This window comes from Haliotis rubra, unplaced genomic scaffold (assembly GCF_003918875.1).
Source record: "Haliotis rubra isolate DU_JTF1 unplaced genomic scaffold, ASM391887v1 Scf304, whole genome shotgun sequence".
Lineage (NCBI taxonomy): Eukaryota > Metazoa > Mollusca > Gastropoda > Lepetellida > Haliotidae > Haliotis > Haliotis rubra.
The window spans coordinates 376,847-393,390 of record NW_025766974.1 but is presented as its reverse complement, the minus strand read 5'-3'; the positions used below and the strand labels follow the sequence as shown (position 1 = coordinate 393,390).

At 40.4% G+C, this 16,544-nt stretch overlaps 1 protein-coding gene across 5 annotated transcripts in view; it reads right to left on the bottom strand.

Annotated features, from left to right (window-relative positions):
* LOC124282822 overlaps nt 1-16,544 on the bottom strand; it is a 34,581-nt gene that overhangs the window by 14,938 nt on the left and 3,099 nt on the right. The window contains exon 1 of one of the 5 annotated variants that reach the window (XM_046718858.1): nt 6,999-7,100. The exons of 3 other annotated variants lie outside the window; for them this stretch is intronic. Coding sequence is in view for 1 of the 2 variants with exons in the window: in XM_046718854.1 (XP_046574810.1) it covers nt 2,626-2,704 (79 nt within the window). In the remaining variant the exon portion in view is untranslated. Of the gene's footprint in view, nt 1-2,625; nt 3,415-6,998; nt 7,101-16,544 lie in introns of those variants that run through there. One more of the 5 variants, XM_046718854.1, reaches the window with a different exon arrangement.

The window sequence follows — 16,544 nt, the reverse complement described above, 5'->3', positions numbered from 1 at the left end:
TGGATATTTATGAATAAAAGCATATTCTGAAATCACCATGCTACATTATGAACAAACACTGTTGAAAACCGACCTCGGTTCTAAGTGTAATGTTTCACCTCAGTTCGCCATTTAAAGTCACTCCAAACTTAACGTTTACAGAATGATAACAGGTGATAAACAGACGCCATAGAAACTGATATTCAAGCCAAGGCAGAACAGAAAGATGATCCGTAATAACTTGAACAGTCATGCGCTCATTGAAGTGTGGCGAGATTTTTTCTGTGATATCGTCAAAGGTCACATCTAGATATTTGACACAAGCTTTCTTCAGCTGTTTTACATTCCCAGTCTTCAAGGGGGATAATCTAAACAATACATTGCCTTTGACATTTTTCGTTCACCTTGTCGATGCTTTTTCGATGTACCTGTTATGCTTATGTACGAGGCGGTGGTTTAGCCTAGTGGTTAAGCGTTCTGGTGCCCCTCGCCGTGATATTGCTGGAATATTGCTAAAACCGGCGTAAAAGCAAACTCACTCACTCACTTATACACCAGTTTGAAATATATCAAAGGCAACTGAAACTTCAGCTTACTTTCATCCAAAGGCGGGCATACGTCTTTATAGGATTAACTTTCGTCGAATATAATGCAATGTCTGTTTTCAGGTGCTTACAGACACCAAGGGGTCTTAAATATACAGACACCAAGGGGTCTTACATACGCTTTACTGGTATTTCGTGTCCAAATAAAACTATTCTTCAAAGAGAACTGAAACAAAATCCCTCAAATCCAAAACATCGGATTATGTGTAGGCATACAGTGTTGAGGCTAGGTGTTCACAAAGCGGGTAGTGATGACCTTCACTTCCGGTAGCATCTGCCATGGTGGAGGTCAAGGTCAGACAAAGGAACTGTTTTCTGCCAGTTAAGTCCTTAGAAGAGCTGTTTGTGGAATTAATCTTTAATTTATTCTGTCAACGGAACCGTTTCAAACAGCATGGCTCCAGCACCAAAATTTTGCAATTAAGATGTTGAAATGATATTATTTAGACCTGTATGAGGTCAGTCATGCACATATCACATAGAGAGTAGCCATGAATTGTTTATAGATATAAGAGAGTTAAAGATGACGGCAAATACCATAAACGGTGTACCTCCACATGCCTGTCTCTTGAACTCTCCCAAAAAAATTCGAGGACAAAACAGGGCAACGGCTGAAAGATTTGGAAACTTATGTTATGTCAAAACGCGAGAATTATTCCCGACTGTTCCCAAATATGTCACATCTGCAATCGAAAATTTTGAAGCTTGTTTTGAATATCCTTCAAATGTAACTTATTGATTATTGATTTTCTGACAAGTACCTCACGACATTTGTTGGCAGCAACTCAATCACTGTGGAGTATATACAGTGTTCGCTTGACCGAGATCCAGCGGTACAGCCAAGCTGTGACAGATTTCTGTGTTCACAAGAACACATTGTTCACGTATGGTATGGTTTAGAGGCTAAAACTCTGAAGGAACAGAACATTACAATATTGTCTTAATCTGGGACAAATTACGTTGATAATAATTGGGGCTTGTAGGAACGGAATGGGAAATACGGGCACTGTCAGTTTGTTCTTAGTGTGTATTTTTTCTTTTGTGTCAACGTTAAATGCCTTGTATGTTCTATAAACAATTCATGGTCTTATATCGATAAACAGTTCATGGTTTATCTTTACCTTCATCCTCGTCTTTCAGTAACATTGCATACATTACAGTCACCGTGAAAGAAGGGTAGTTAACCCACGGTAGACCAAAAGAGAGCAACTTCTGTTTACGGGGCTTAACCCGATAACATATTCACACTAGTATTGTGTCCTAAAGGGACTTTGTTATTCAAGCGATGCTTTTACAGAGATCGGTTTGTTGTTTCCAATGCAGTTTCCATGGTTAAAATGGAAATGAAGATTGGGTTCGTTAATAGTTTCATTTTTTTATTTTTATACACGTCAGACACAAAGCTGATGCATTTTGCAACAGAGGAATTTAAGCAAAAAGTCATGTCGTTTCCAAAGCAACATGCTAAATGAGAGTTGGTTTCTGAAGCGAAACTGATGAGCTGTTCAATATTACTTGTGCAGTTTTGAATAAAAATAACAAGTGCTCAACTGTTACCTTTCTTGATATTTTTAGATTATGTTTTACTTTTCCAAGCCAACAACTTCACATATAATTCACTTACAGAGCATAAATTACATGCGGGGGCATTTCGAAAATGGAAGGAATGAAACAAAACTATTTCGGACGCGTTTCTGTATCAACTTGTACCATATGTTACTGTGTCTATTTCAGATGAACAACTTACTTGACTTGCACTTGAATCTTCCATGTCCTAACATTATAACGGGAATACATTGTATATTGCGCTTTCACGTTTATTAACGTTGCTGTGTGGACGAGTATTAGGGGAAAGGATTCGTTTGTCATGATCATGACGGTAATCTTAGTTTAGATAATTCTTGTAATGCTTAAATCATCGTACAAGTCGTGTCTCCTTTCGAGATATCGTTGAGGCATGTGAGGTGTTTAGTGGACCAAAGTGATATTACATGACATAATTCAATACATTAGTTAGGAAAGAAATGCATTGTAACGATACCTCTTTGGTAGACTATAGTCGTGTTGGCGTAGTGTCTCTTCATGGTGAGGGATGACATTGTTAAGACTTCGAGAAACATGCATGCATACTTCGTCCCGTGACAGTTGTCTTGACAATCTATAATATCATGTCGTGTATAGTGTCCGTGCTAGTTGACAACATCAGGAGAAAGATGCATTGATTATCGCAGACAAGCAACCTTAGTAGGTGGGTCGATTAACCAGTGCAATAGAGTTTTAAAATCAAGTAGATACCAGCACGTGGGTATGACACCTCTGGTTATGCCGATATTTCCCGCTGACATTCTTCTTGTGTCATCTCAATTCCAGGAAATCAGACACAACCTGGCAGACGCAGCATGATGTTCACTACTGTGATGTTTCCTTGCAAATATCGCCAACTTTAGTTCAGGATACAAGGTGTCGCGTTTTCGAAGGCTGTATCGGTTCGGCTTTGTGGTGTCTCTGTTCAGTGCAATCTTTGTTGAAGTTTCGATGTCTTTCAGATTCAGACATTCGGATTTCACTTTTCTCAAGTTTCTCTCCAATGATTATAAAGATCAGCTGTACCTTGATTTGAAATGAATATTCCAAAGTTCAAAGCTGTCTTTAGTACAAGGGTGCTTGATTCAGGGAGTTTTTCGTCTACCAGGATTTCGGGACCACAATCACGGCCATGCGATTACTTTGAATTGGCTTTCGCCTGCTGAACTGACACCTCACGTCTCCAAACTGTATGAAGTCTTCCTTAAATGTCCACGTTTTAACTGCCTTTGTGGTCTCTCTTTACAGGATCTCCATTTTCTCAACTGGCCTCAATATTCAGGTTGTCCTCGGGATATATTCTCCAGCTACAGTGGTTGTAGATGACTCAGCTGCAGGAGATGAAGTCGTCTCACTGGTAGGACATGTAGATATCTCAACTATCGTTGTGGCAGTCGTGTAGTCTTCAGGTAATAAAATCAAGGTATAGATGGCGTGCCTCCCCACACCATACACAGTTTGTCCATACGGTGTGGCGTTAGCTGTGTACACTATTTCACAAAACTGTGAGTGATCAGCTGCCAAATAAATGTGTGATCAGCTGTTCTGTCTGCTGTATAGGACCGCAGTATATGTTATCTCTGGGCAGTCGATTAGCATACATACTCGCATAATCTTGAAGGTTTAATGCATTTCATTGAATGGAATATGTCGTACTTCATGCCTGCATGTAAATGAACAATAGCTGATGGCAACACATGTTACCTAGCTTACCGTGATAAATATACTTCATGGTGGATCGGGTTTGTAGTTACTGTAGAAGTTGAGAGAGAGAGAGAGAGAGAGAGAGAGAGAGAGAGAGAGAGAGAGAGAGAGAGAGAGAGAGAGAGAGAGAGAGAGAGAGAGAGAGAGAGAGAGAGAGAGAGAGAGAGAGAGAGAGAGAGAGAGAGAGAGGATAATGTTGAAGGATAATGTCATGGTCACTTTATAACTATCTAAAACCCAGTCTTGTCCAAAAATACTTTAAGTTATCATCTCGTGACATCTCGTGACTTCAGAACGGGAAGGTATGTTCTATACTGACAAAAGAGGATGTTTAGGGGATATGTTATGAGTTGTGTGGTCAAAACCACCCCAAAATATGCGTTATCCCAAAACATTTCGCCGAGTATATTAGTCAAAATATTTATCGATCTGACTCGAATTTAATACCACATCCAATGTCCATTATTTCTTATCAATGCATTTCATTTGTTTGATCCAGGTTATGTTGTTTCCATACTTAACAGGTAACCTGCGGTGAAGTATCTTGGTCACTTTCCTGCTTCCGTCACTGTGTCCAGAAACAACGTATACCCGGTAGTTTAACGTAATCTCTTCCTATCTCAGTAATAAGTAGGAATAATGTATGTTGACAAAGTCAATTTGTAATATGAGCTGATACTTTCCATTTCCTAATTCGAATGTTATTGTCATTTTTCTCAAAATGTTGATACAGGCCTTTTATTTGCCTTGCTTTAAATTGACAAGGTAATTGTTTCTGAAACTGTTGAACTGTTGTGTCAGTCGTGGACAATACAATATTGTGTTATGGCAGTGTGGACCAGTGAAACCCGGTGTTCTGTACGTCACTGTCTGAGAGAGAGAGAGAGAGAGAGAGAGAGAGAGAGAGAGAGAGAGAGAGAGAGAGAGAGAGAGAGAGAGAGAGAGAGAGAGAGAGAGAGAGAGAGAGAGAGAGAGAGAGAGAGAGAGAGAGAGAGAGAGAGAGAGTGTGTGTGTGTGTGTGTGTGTGTACTTATTCGACTGTGCTGTCCCGTCTTGATAATGATGTTATACATATTCCAACCCTGCAGAAACAATATTATTACAAGAGCACATCTATAATAATTAGGAACTAGTGTCATGAGGTAAGATTGAAACTACTGACGGCCAGTGACCATTAACCTCATAACTGCAGGCCATGGTCAAGTGGAAGGAGGGTCTACTTAGGGACAGTAGGTGTGTGGCTCGTACCATCGCTATGGTACTTTGTGTTGTCATGCCTCAGCTCAGAGTCAACGTGCCCGTGTGTATCCACGTTAATCTGGGAATATGCTTCTCACTGAGTAAGCATTATGTAACCGTATGTCCCTATTTAACATCGCCTATAAGTCCCAAAGACACGGGTCTAGTCTATTTAAACATAAACGCGTCATTGAAACCATGTACAAACGTTCATACAAGTACGAGACAGCAGTTTCAGAACTCAACCTCATTCATACATTCAATGACGGCATGTTCAGGACTACTACACTTAAACTCAACAAAGTACACTTTCAATGTTATACTACCCTTGTCGAGACACACACTGACCTACTATTGACACAGGTGAACAGCGTGTGTGGTAGTGGGTCTGCAGTCCCAGCCTGAGTCAGGTCTAGTATAACTGGAAGCGTTGAAACACAGCAGTCATAACACGCTATCACAGAAATCTTGACAACAACAACAGGTAACGAAACGTCAAGATTTCTGTGATAGCGTGTTATGACTGCTGTGTTTCAACGCTTCCAGTTATAAACCCACACTGTCATCGTTTCTCAGTTGTGTAGATCAATGCTCATGCTGTTGATCACTGGATTGTCTGGTCTAGATTCGATTAGTTACAGACCGCCGCCATATAGCTGGAATATTGCTGAGTGCGGCGTAAAACTAAACTCACTCACTATAAACTCACACCGAAATCAATTCATCTGTCAATGACATGGCATGGTATCTGTATCTTACACCCACAAAACAGATTGAAACGCATTTCATCAAACGCTGATACGTTAACATAAAACTAAATTTGAATGTGTCATTGAGCAAAGCTGCAGATTATTCCATATTGCCTTTGGCGTATTGATCGTTCTGAGGCCAATAATAGGGTAACATTCTCTAATGCTGCAACTACTACAACATGTACTGGATCTCTAAAAACGTTTATCTGAAGGAATTATGCATAGCGACCGTGTGTTTGTTAACAGATTCGCTCTGAATTCCTGTTTTATCGTGGATGAACATCTATTTAAGTAACGAATTGTTAACCTGTTGACCGTCCTGTCCCATTCTGCGCACAATGTACAGAAATCAATGGCACCATTCTGCTTCTATAGAAGACACAGTCACAGAGACCTTTCTTGTATCGATCTAAACACGACAGCGTTATGAAGGCGGATAGCATTCGGCCCAAAACACATTTGGACTGCAACAGTCGTGGTTCGACCAACCACACATATCCGTATGTATGTCAATGCGGTGGACAGTCAGTATATGTAAAACCAGTAACCTTCACAGCGAGAGGGCACATTGTGTAGGACAATAACAGGCTTGTATCGTGATCGGTGCCAGGATAATGCTGCCTATGCAGAGAAGAAAGGCTGTAATTTATCGCTGTTCTTACAAACATTTTGCATACTGGACAATCAAGTAATCTCTTTCAAATACATTAAACAAGTAATTTTCAATAGCTTGCATAGTTAGGAAAATTTCAAGGAGGGACGACTCCAACGTCTTTGCCACAGAGCATGTTTAATAATTAATGGGGAGTTTTATACAGTTGATGTGGTTGTGGAGAAACGTGACCTAGTTACAGAATAAGAAACGCTAGGCAGATGACTGCTTCACATCAAGTAGTTTTAGTTTACAAAATTAAAGATGGTTGTTACGATCGTCACAGACTAGCGATAGTCAAGGTACAGTAGCATAGAACCAAGAACGAACATGTATGCAGCATTGGGAAAATTGATCATTGCAAATCTGAATATTGAGGTTTAACACTATATCGTGAATCGCGGATTAGTGTTAATTAACTTGGGCCTACTTAAACAAGTCAAGTTGTTCCTGCTATCAAATACTAAACCAACAAAATGTTACCTGGGTGATGTTCCTGTACTGAAGATTTACATGTCGTCCTAAGACGTGGTAAGCCAAGACGTCCTCCCTCGATACCGCGGACTCAAGGTGAAGTGTTTGATACGAAAGCTTTCGAGAACAAGACAGGCATGTGATCAATGAGCTTAACATGACAGGGCTGAAATCATTACTGAAGTAAGAAGTACAGATCGATTTACCCCGAACATACATCTGCAAGTCTCACTGAACCAAATGCTGTGATAAATTAAGCATCGAGGTTGTGTAATATTCATGAGTCTGTGTAACTGGCTGTTTGGGAGAAGGTTGCAGGAACTTTTGTCTTTGTGCAAATAGGTTTTCAGTTAACGATACAGTGATAAAACTCTAATTGAAGGAAATATACAACTAATTCAGACTGACAAGCCATTATTTTCCTGAATATGTTTATAAATGACTCTCTTAAATGATACTAAGCCGAATTGTACTTAACGGAACTAAGTTGACTGTGGCACATCAAGGGCAATATTTCAAGTTTGGAAACTTAAATTATCGTTTTATGTATTTGCCACCTATTAGTCGTAAGTTTTGACATTTTTTACATTGAATTCAGTTGGTGAATTTGAACTTAATATCTAATCAGTCCTTAACACTAAGAATGGCAACAATTTTGACAAATATATTTAAAAGTATTATCAAATTATACACACTGCTCTCCAATATTAAAAGGGTGCGTCAAGCCACTCTTGCCCAGAAGTTGTTTGATCAAGGTTACAACATTCGGGGCCTCAGTGAAGCTTTTCAAAACGTTTTATGGTAGAAAATTCCAAATTTGATGCATCAATTACAATACTTGTCCGATGCAATTCCTTATTTTGACTTATACCATACGTTCCCGAATTAGGATCGTTCCGGAATTTCAGGTGAACATATGACTAGACTTAGCATATGTTTGTGATGGGTGACACTGGTGGGGCAGGATATACTCACCACTTCGCGAACACTATTTTATAGTGGTTCATAAACACATGCTCTGTCATTGTATCACATGGTGACAATCACTGGATTGTCTGGTCCAGACTCGATTTGTTTACAAACAACATCGTACAGCTGTAATACTGCTGAAACAAATATATACTCATGACATTGTCACAATTGTACAATCGACTTCTTCTGGGCTTGGAAAGCATTTTGTCGCGTCTGAAACGTTCCCAGAACAGAAACGGTGTCTGATCGCCAAAACGCGCTGAGCTGAGTATGTTAATGAGATAATTTTAGTGATTTGAAACAGGTTTTGTGTAACTAGTAATAAATGATTTACTTCGCGGAAGAATCGTAAGATAAACACAATAGAATCGCTGTTCCCACACATTGTATGGGTTGGGTGTTGCATGTCGATTCGATTTCTTTACAAACAACATCGTACAGCTGTAATACAACTAAAACAAATATATATTTATGATATTGTCACAATTGACTCTCCTTTTAGCTCAGATTTCTTCATGTGGATTTCTTCTAGATGTGTCGATAGTGCTTTATTCTATTTGAACAGAAGATTAGTATACCGTCGTGATATACCATTAAACAGAAGATTAGTATACCGTCGTGATATACCATTAAACAGAAGATAGTATACCGTCAGAAGATTGATATAAACAGAAGATTAGTATACCGTCGTGATATACCATTAAACAGAAGATTAGTATACCGTCGTGATATACTATTAAACAGAAGATTAGTATACCGTCGTGATATACTATTAAACAGAAGAAGTATACCGTCGTGATATACCATTAAACAGAAGATTAGTATACCGTCGTGATATACCATTAAACAGAAGATTAGTATACCGTCGTGATATACCATTAAACAGAAGATTAGTATACCGTCGTGATATACCATTAAACAGAAGATTAGTATACCGTCGTGATATACCTTTAAACAGGTGATATTAAGTAACAGTAATCGAATGGACCTTGAAACAGAAGATTAGTATAAGGAATGTGATTTTATTTTCACAGGAAACTTACCGTGGTATACCCAGCATGGTAAGCATGAAAAGACGAGTTGACATAACAGTCTGTTTCCTAATCGTTATGAGTACAGGAACATTGTATTTTCACAAAAAACTAATAACATATTATAACGAATGGACGCTAATCGTGACGCAGACCAACTCGTAAGCATGAGAACAGAATTTATGTCCTGATTAAATTGTCTGTTTTTAAGAAAATCGTTACGTCCCTGGTGACACAGTTCACTATTTGCTTACGAGGGAGTCTCTGAATATATAATAGTAACAAATAAACACATTTAAATGAAAAGGAGCCCCTGGGAGACAAGGAATTCATAACCTGAGGAAATATAGACTTGCTTCATTTAGGGAGGGCTTGGCAGTAGGGAAACTAATATAGTTCAGGGACTGTGAGACAAATGACCCTGCTACGTACGGGTACACTACATGAAGTATCTACTGAGAGTTCTATATTGCCAGACTGGTGCCATCAACTACACTACGAAAGAGTCCCAATTATCAATTTTTGATGATGTTAGAAAATCACTTAACAAAGCCTGAAAAATCCCTTTCAACAATGTTTGGATAATCGCTATATAACCTAAAATCCTTTATGAACGGTCAGAAGCTTGAAAATAAGGGGTGCTATGTAAACGGGGTGATCGAAACTAGCGTTTGGGTATATCGTAACAGAGTACTAACAAAAAACGTTTGCTACTGAGCATTGCAACAACTGAATGCATTTCTTTTGACAACCAAAGCATTTGGCAGATACATAAGCATTGGCGTGTTTGTTGTCAATCAACATATTATCAGCAAGGCATGGAATCCATTCCATATGTTCGATGTTTGGATTGGGCTAAAGGCGACGTCAGATCGCCATACCAGGAATGAGTGAGTGAGTGATTATGGTTTTACGTCGCCTTTAACTATATTCCAGCAATATCACGGCGGGGGCACCAGAAATGGGCTTCACACATTGTACCCATGTGGGGAATCGAACCCGGGTCTTCGACGTGACGAGCGGACGCTCTAACCACTGGGCTATGTCACCGCCCCTACCTCGAATGAGCTCCAATCCTTTCCACCAAGATACTACCTAGACTTCAAGGAACCTCGAGACCGAGTGTGGCAAGGAGAACGATGTCGGGATGTCAACTTTACCGAACATGAAGCCGCTATAGATGGGGCTCAGTCATGAATTTGGGAGGGATCACACAACATGAAAGAGTGCATTTCCATGTGTGCCCCTTATTACTGGAATATGGTATGGAATTGCTGGACTCTACGTCTGTAGGCGGCATCACCTGTGGAATATGATATGGCATGTGCACCTACGTGTTTAGGCGTCATATGTTTGGAATATGTTCTCATCAAATGTAGTATTTCCATGTATTCATACAAATTATAACAATATGTAATTATAGCGATTGTACGTTTTCAAATACGCTTATGACTAACACCACCTTGTTTAAATATTTATTGAAAGCAGATCAGTAACGGCTTATATACTAGTAATTAATTTGACGGATCCTGATGAAGAAGAAGATTATTGTATATTCGTGTCACACACTGTAAAACAATGACAATAAATATACACAAATATTATGTACAGTGTCCGGCCAGTATGGCTTATGAGACACGCAGGGCTCATACATATACATAAAAATGAAAAATATCATAGTTCATACATATACATAAAATGGAAGTTATCACAAGTGCAAGATCTAAAGTTGGGGGGTGAACATCCTGATACTGAGAAGAAATAAAATGTACGCTGAACTAGGTTGGTAGAGACGAAAGACACAGATGTATTTACACAAGGAAACCGTGCACTGTGGGCTATTTTCGCACACTCTGTCGCATGTACGGAAGTAAATACAAGATTTCGTAACATCACAACTTGCAGTTTTATTACAGGTCCCACTGTCTGTTACAGAACACCCCCACAGCAAGATATTAAATAATGTACTTTGTGTCTGAAAATGCTGGTCTCCGAAGACAAAGCTGTCTTATTACCGGTATAACTGGGTGCCTCCGTGATTAGTTTGTTCAGGTGAGCAATTGTCTTGCCACTGCATGTGTTTATAGCGTGTCCACCTGTTGGGCGTGGTGAACTCGACTTTTCTCCAGTCACCCTTGTCATCAATGTTTGCTAAATATTCATTCCTGAAAGACGGAATCATGCAGTCGACCCTACGAGGTAATTTTACCGATTTCTTTAACTGGTAAACACCAGAACTATTATCATTACAAATATGTCAAGTTTTCATTGCCTCATCATGACCTAACCATAGAGTTATATCATTATATGCTATCATTATCTCTGGGTGTGCCCTTTTTCTGGCACATAAGCTCGTTATGATGAGAGTTGCGGTAGGCAATGACCGGCGAGATAATTGCGGAAAATAAGAATGCACTTCTGTGAACCGAGACTATTATGGTGGTCATATTCCTGTCAGTTGAGCCTGGCGTTTACAAAATACACTTATTCGCATGCTAAGATATGACAATTAAACCCCCCACATAAATATGCCCTCATTAGGCCACATAAGCCTGTTGTAAAGGGTTTATGCTAAGGTAGTAACTGTGTAGTTTGGTTCAAGGAACGCACATACCAGCTTCAGCATGCGGGTCTCAGAGGGGATGCAGAAACAATCTGAATGTTTACCACAGAGAGTAAGGTTGCACTTGTACCATTGTCATTGCATATATAACTAAGCGAGTGAGTGAGTTTGGTTTTACGCCGCTTTTAGCAATATTCCAGCAATATCATGGCGGGGAACACCAGAAATGGTCTTCACACATGGACTTCACTCATAAGAGGAATCATACCCGGGCCGTCTGCGTGACGAGCGAACGCTTTAAACACTAAGCTATCCCACCTCCTCAGTCCCACAGATGATCGTTGTGGTACACATCTGGTCTCCTAGCTTTCGTGGGGCGGTGGGGTAGCCTAATGGTTAAAGCGTTGGCTCATCACGCCGAAGACCCGGGTTCGAATCCCCACATGGGTACAATGTGTGAAGCCCATGTCTGGTGTCCCCCGCCGTGATGTTGCTGGAATATTGCTAAAAGCGGCGTAAAACCAAACTCAGTCAGTCAGTCATAGCTTTCGTTTCGATGGTGTTCTGTGAATGGGCGATGACGGCTTGTGAACGGTTAGGTCTAGCATTCTCATTTCAGTATGATTGGCTATGATCGTCTGGTAAAAGGAGGGTTAGCCTCAAGGTTAAAGCGTTCGATTTCCGACATGGGTACAATGTGTGAAGCCCATTTCTGGTGTTCCCCGTGATATTGATGGAATACTGCTAAAAGCGGCGTAAAACTAAAGTCACTCACTCACTGTTTAGACTAAAATATTTAAAATTGCACTTGGATTCAGATGGTGCATTACTAAATGTTCATGTGTACATACAGAGACACTTATTTATTTTTTTTTGCATCGTGGCCATGACGAAACACATGCTTATCCTAAGACGAGTTCCAGTAGTGAAACAAAGTTACCTACTGTGATAGTGAATGAGAACAGCGGTCGTTTTTTGTTGGTATTTTTCTGTTTCCAACGCCTCACTGTTAACCACATACACTCACACCATGGCAAATGGTAGCTTGCCATCGAAACGAAACAATGCCGTGATAAAGTAAAATAAACTCATGCGATTGCACCGCCAGTGAGTATTCAAATGCTGGCTCCTTTTGTATGTTCGGTATCGACATTTCACATTCAGTCTCCGGTCCGTGGTCAGGGTTTCACGTTACCCTAGACAGTGGTTGCCTCATTAGGGTCGACCAGGTGGGCATTGGCCTTTACAGACAGCCGCCATTAGACGCGCGGGTTACAATCATATGGACTTCAGAATCAGCATAGTCAAAATGAGAGGCTTGTCGCTTTGTAGTGTGAATGATCACACAGACTGGTTATATGTATTGTTACGGATTAAAAGTGATTTACTGTGATAAAAGACTTGTGAGTCCCCCTTTAAACCAGCAAAATATAACACAAACGAGTCTATCATATTCAATTATATATTGAATAAGAGAAAACAAGGTTACAATGAATGACAGTATTGATTTCTAATCACCCGTGATTAGAATATTGATCTTCAGTACCCCATGCTTGTCGTAAGAGGCGACTAACGGGATCGGGTGGTCAGGCTCGCTGACTTGGTTGACACATATCATCGGTTCCCAGTTGCGTAGATCGATGCTCATGCTGTTGATCACTGGATTTTTCTGGTCCAGACTCGATTATTCACAGGCCACTGCCATATAGCTGGAATATTGCTGAGTGTGGCGTAAAACTAAACTCCCTCACTCACTCACAGATTTCTAATGCAATACGATTGGGTGACAAATCTAAAATATTAACTAAATTCTATAGTCACCAAAGTCTTGATCCTTGTAGATATACTGATTGAAGTTTGACAGCTGAGCGTAAATACAAGTCGTTCCCCATATATCTCAGCAACCATCCCTTATATACCTATTATACAGTTCTAGATTGTCCTGACAAAAGCTATGCCACACCACCATCTTCTCAGAGCTTCCAGTCCCACCGAAGACACCGGCAGCAAATCAAAAACAAAGGGAGGTAACCCCTCTGCTTACTCTAACAGGTGAAATTAAATAGCCTAAGTTGACTACAAAGCGTAAGTTCAAATCCACGTTCAGCGCTTTAATCTTTTGTGACCCATAATATCTAAAAGCTGATTAATGTGACATTTTAATTAACAAAAACAAAACCTCATAACAGTATGGGTATTGTACCTGCTATAAGATACAAGATGAATACCATTTTTGCATTGTATGCAAATGCCATAAAAGAATACACAGGGAAATGTTTTACTTGAATCCTCCAATAGACACATTTGATGTCCTCACGTCATTTCATAATATTCAAATTGTCATAAAGTATCTGGCAGTGTATATATACCATGCAATGAACGCCACATCCTCTACATATAGATGTTATATAATCTACGATATATGCTCAGAGGCAAAGGTTATGTGACATGTAATTTCTTTCATTGGTGACCTTGTGAAGCGTCTTGAACACCCGAAATGTGTGTGTACTTGTGAGGGTCGAACACCCGAAATGTTTGTGTACTTGTGAGGGTCGAACACCCGAAATGTGTGTGTACTTGTGAGGGTGGGTTGGTGGATGTTACTGGTGCATATATAGACAATTCGTCTCGGTCTGGACTGTAATTAGAAGGAGGCCAAACGTCTCGCATGAATGTATGAATGGGATTCCCAGGTACATTGAGTCCGGAGAGTGGTCGACTTTGCGTGATCAAACCAGACAGAGTTTGTCTTTGACTTGTACTGGGAATTCAATGTTCATCATAATTGTTATTAATCAACACCTTATATATATTGCATAACAGTCACACAATAATAACAGCATTTCCGCACTTTGGAATAATAACAATTCCCTAATATCCTCATGCTTGATACTGGATAAACCAGTTAAACAGTTACAGATGTTCAGAAGTTTAACGCACCCACTATTGATGAGGGTATAGAGCAGCAAACTCCACATCAGTGAAATATAGTACATAAATAATCTAGAGAAAGGCTTCTGGCAGCACACTCGATTTTATCAGTCTATGTGCCCTATATGGACGTTAGAATAACGATTGTGTACTATACAGATTGTGAGTATGTATCAGAACTCCTCAGTGACATTTTCCTGCCTTTACTTTCCATCCAGCCCGGCATTGCCTTCTCTCTCATCACACTATTGACCAACGTTCACAGAAGCCTTTCCCCATGTACCACTGTGTTTCAGTCGGTGAGCATGGCTACGCGACATCCGCTACTAAATTTTTAAATAAGCAATTCACTTATTAATATATTCGAACACCGCGTCTGGCGTTACGTCAGTGTGTTATTGAGGTTATTGCGTATTAATATTCTCGCCAACATGTATTCCTAAACAGTGATGATTGCATTACGTAAACACTCGGCTAATATGCTCGGAGTCTACAGATCGGTGAAAGATTCCGGGACAAAAGATTTCTATTCAGATTAAGTCTGAATAGATGTTTTTCATGGCGTATCTTTGCGGAAACACACCACGGTGTATAGTTCCAGTGCCATACATGTATATGTATAACTCCAATGTATATGGGCCGGGGGCCTTTCGTACAATAAACATCTTTGACTTGACTTGACTCGACATTATTAAAAGAGAACAGATCGCCAAATCTGTGAGATAGTACCATGACAAGCTCATTGCATCCCCATAACTTCCCCTGATCGCATCCCCATAGAAGCCTGTCATCACCATAGCAGTCTGATCTCATCCCCATAGCAGTCTGATCTCATCACCATAGAAGCCAGACATCACCATAGCAGTCTGATCATAGCATCATCTCATAGTCATCACCATAGAAGCTGATCTGATCTCATCCCATAGAAGCCTGATCTCATCACCCAGAGTCTGATCATCCATAGCAGTCTGATCTCATCCCCATAGCAGTCTGAGTCTGATCTCATCACCATAGCAGTCTGATCTCACCATAGCAGTCTGATCTCATCACCATAGCAGTCTGATCTCATCACCATAGCAGTCATCCCTATAGAAGCCTGTCATCACCATAGCAGTTTGATCTCATAGCAATCTGATCTCATCCCATAGCATAGCAGTCTGATCTCATCACCATAGCAGTCTGATCTCATCACCATAGCAGTTTGATCTCATCACCCAGCAGAAGACCATAGCAGTCTGATCTCATCATAACCATAGAAGCCTGATCTCATCCCCATAGAAGCCAGACATCACCATAGCAGTCTGATCTCATCACCATAGCAGTCTGATCTCATCCCCTTAGAAGCCTGTCATCACCATAGCAGTCTGATCTCATCACCATAGCAGTCTGATCTCATCACCATAGCAGTCTGATCTCATCACCATAGCAGTCTGATCTCATCACCATAGCAGTCTGATCTCATCACCATAGAAGCCTGATCTCATCACCACAGCAGTCTGATCTCATCACCATAGCAGTCTGATCTCATCACCATAGAAGCCTGATCTCATCACCACAGCAGTCTGATCTCATCACCATCACATATCTGATCTCATCACCATCTGATCTCATCACATAGCATGATCTCATCACCAAGCAGTCTGATCTCATCAGTCTCATCTCATCACCATAGCAGATCTCATCACCACAGCAGTCTGATCTCATCATAGAAGCCTGATCTCATCACCATAGCAGTCACCTGATCTCATCACCATAGCAGATCTCATCTGATCTCATCACCATAGCAGTCTGATCTCATCACCATAGAAGCCTGATCATCATCTGATCTCACATAGCAGTCTGATCTCATCACCATAGCAGCCTGATCTCATCATCTGATCTCATCACCATAGCAGCCTGATCTCATCACCATCACTGATCTCATCAGCTGAGTCATGATCTCATCACCATAGCAGTCTGATCTCATCACCATAGCAGTCTGATCTCATCACCATAGCAGCCTGATCTCATCACCATAGCAGTCTGATCTCATCACCATAGCAGTCTGATCTCATCACC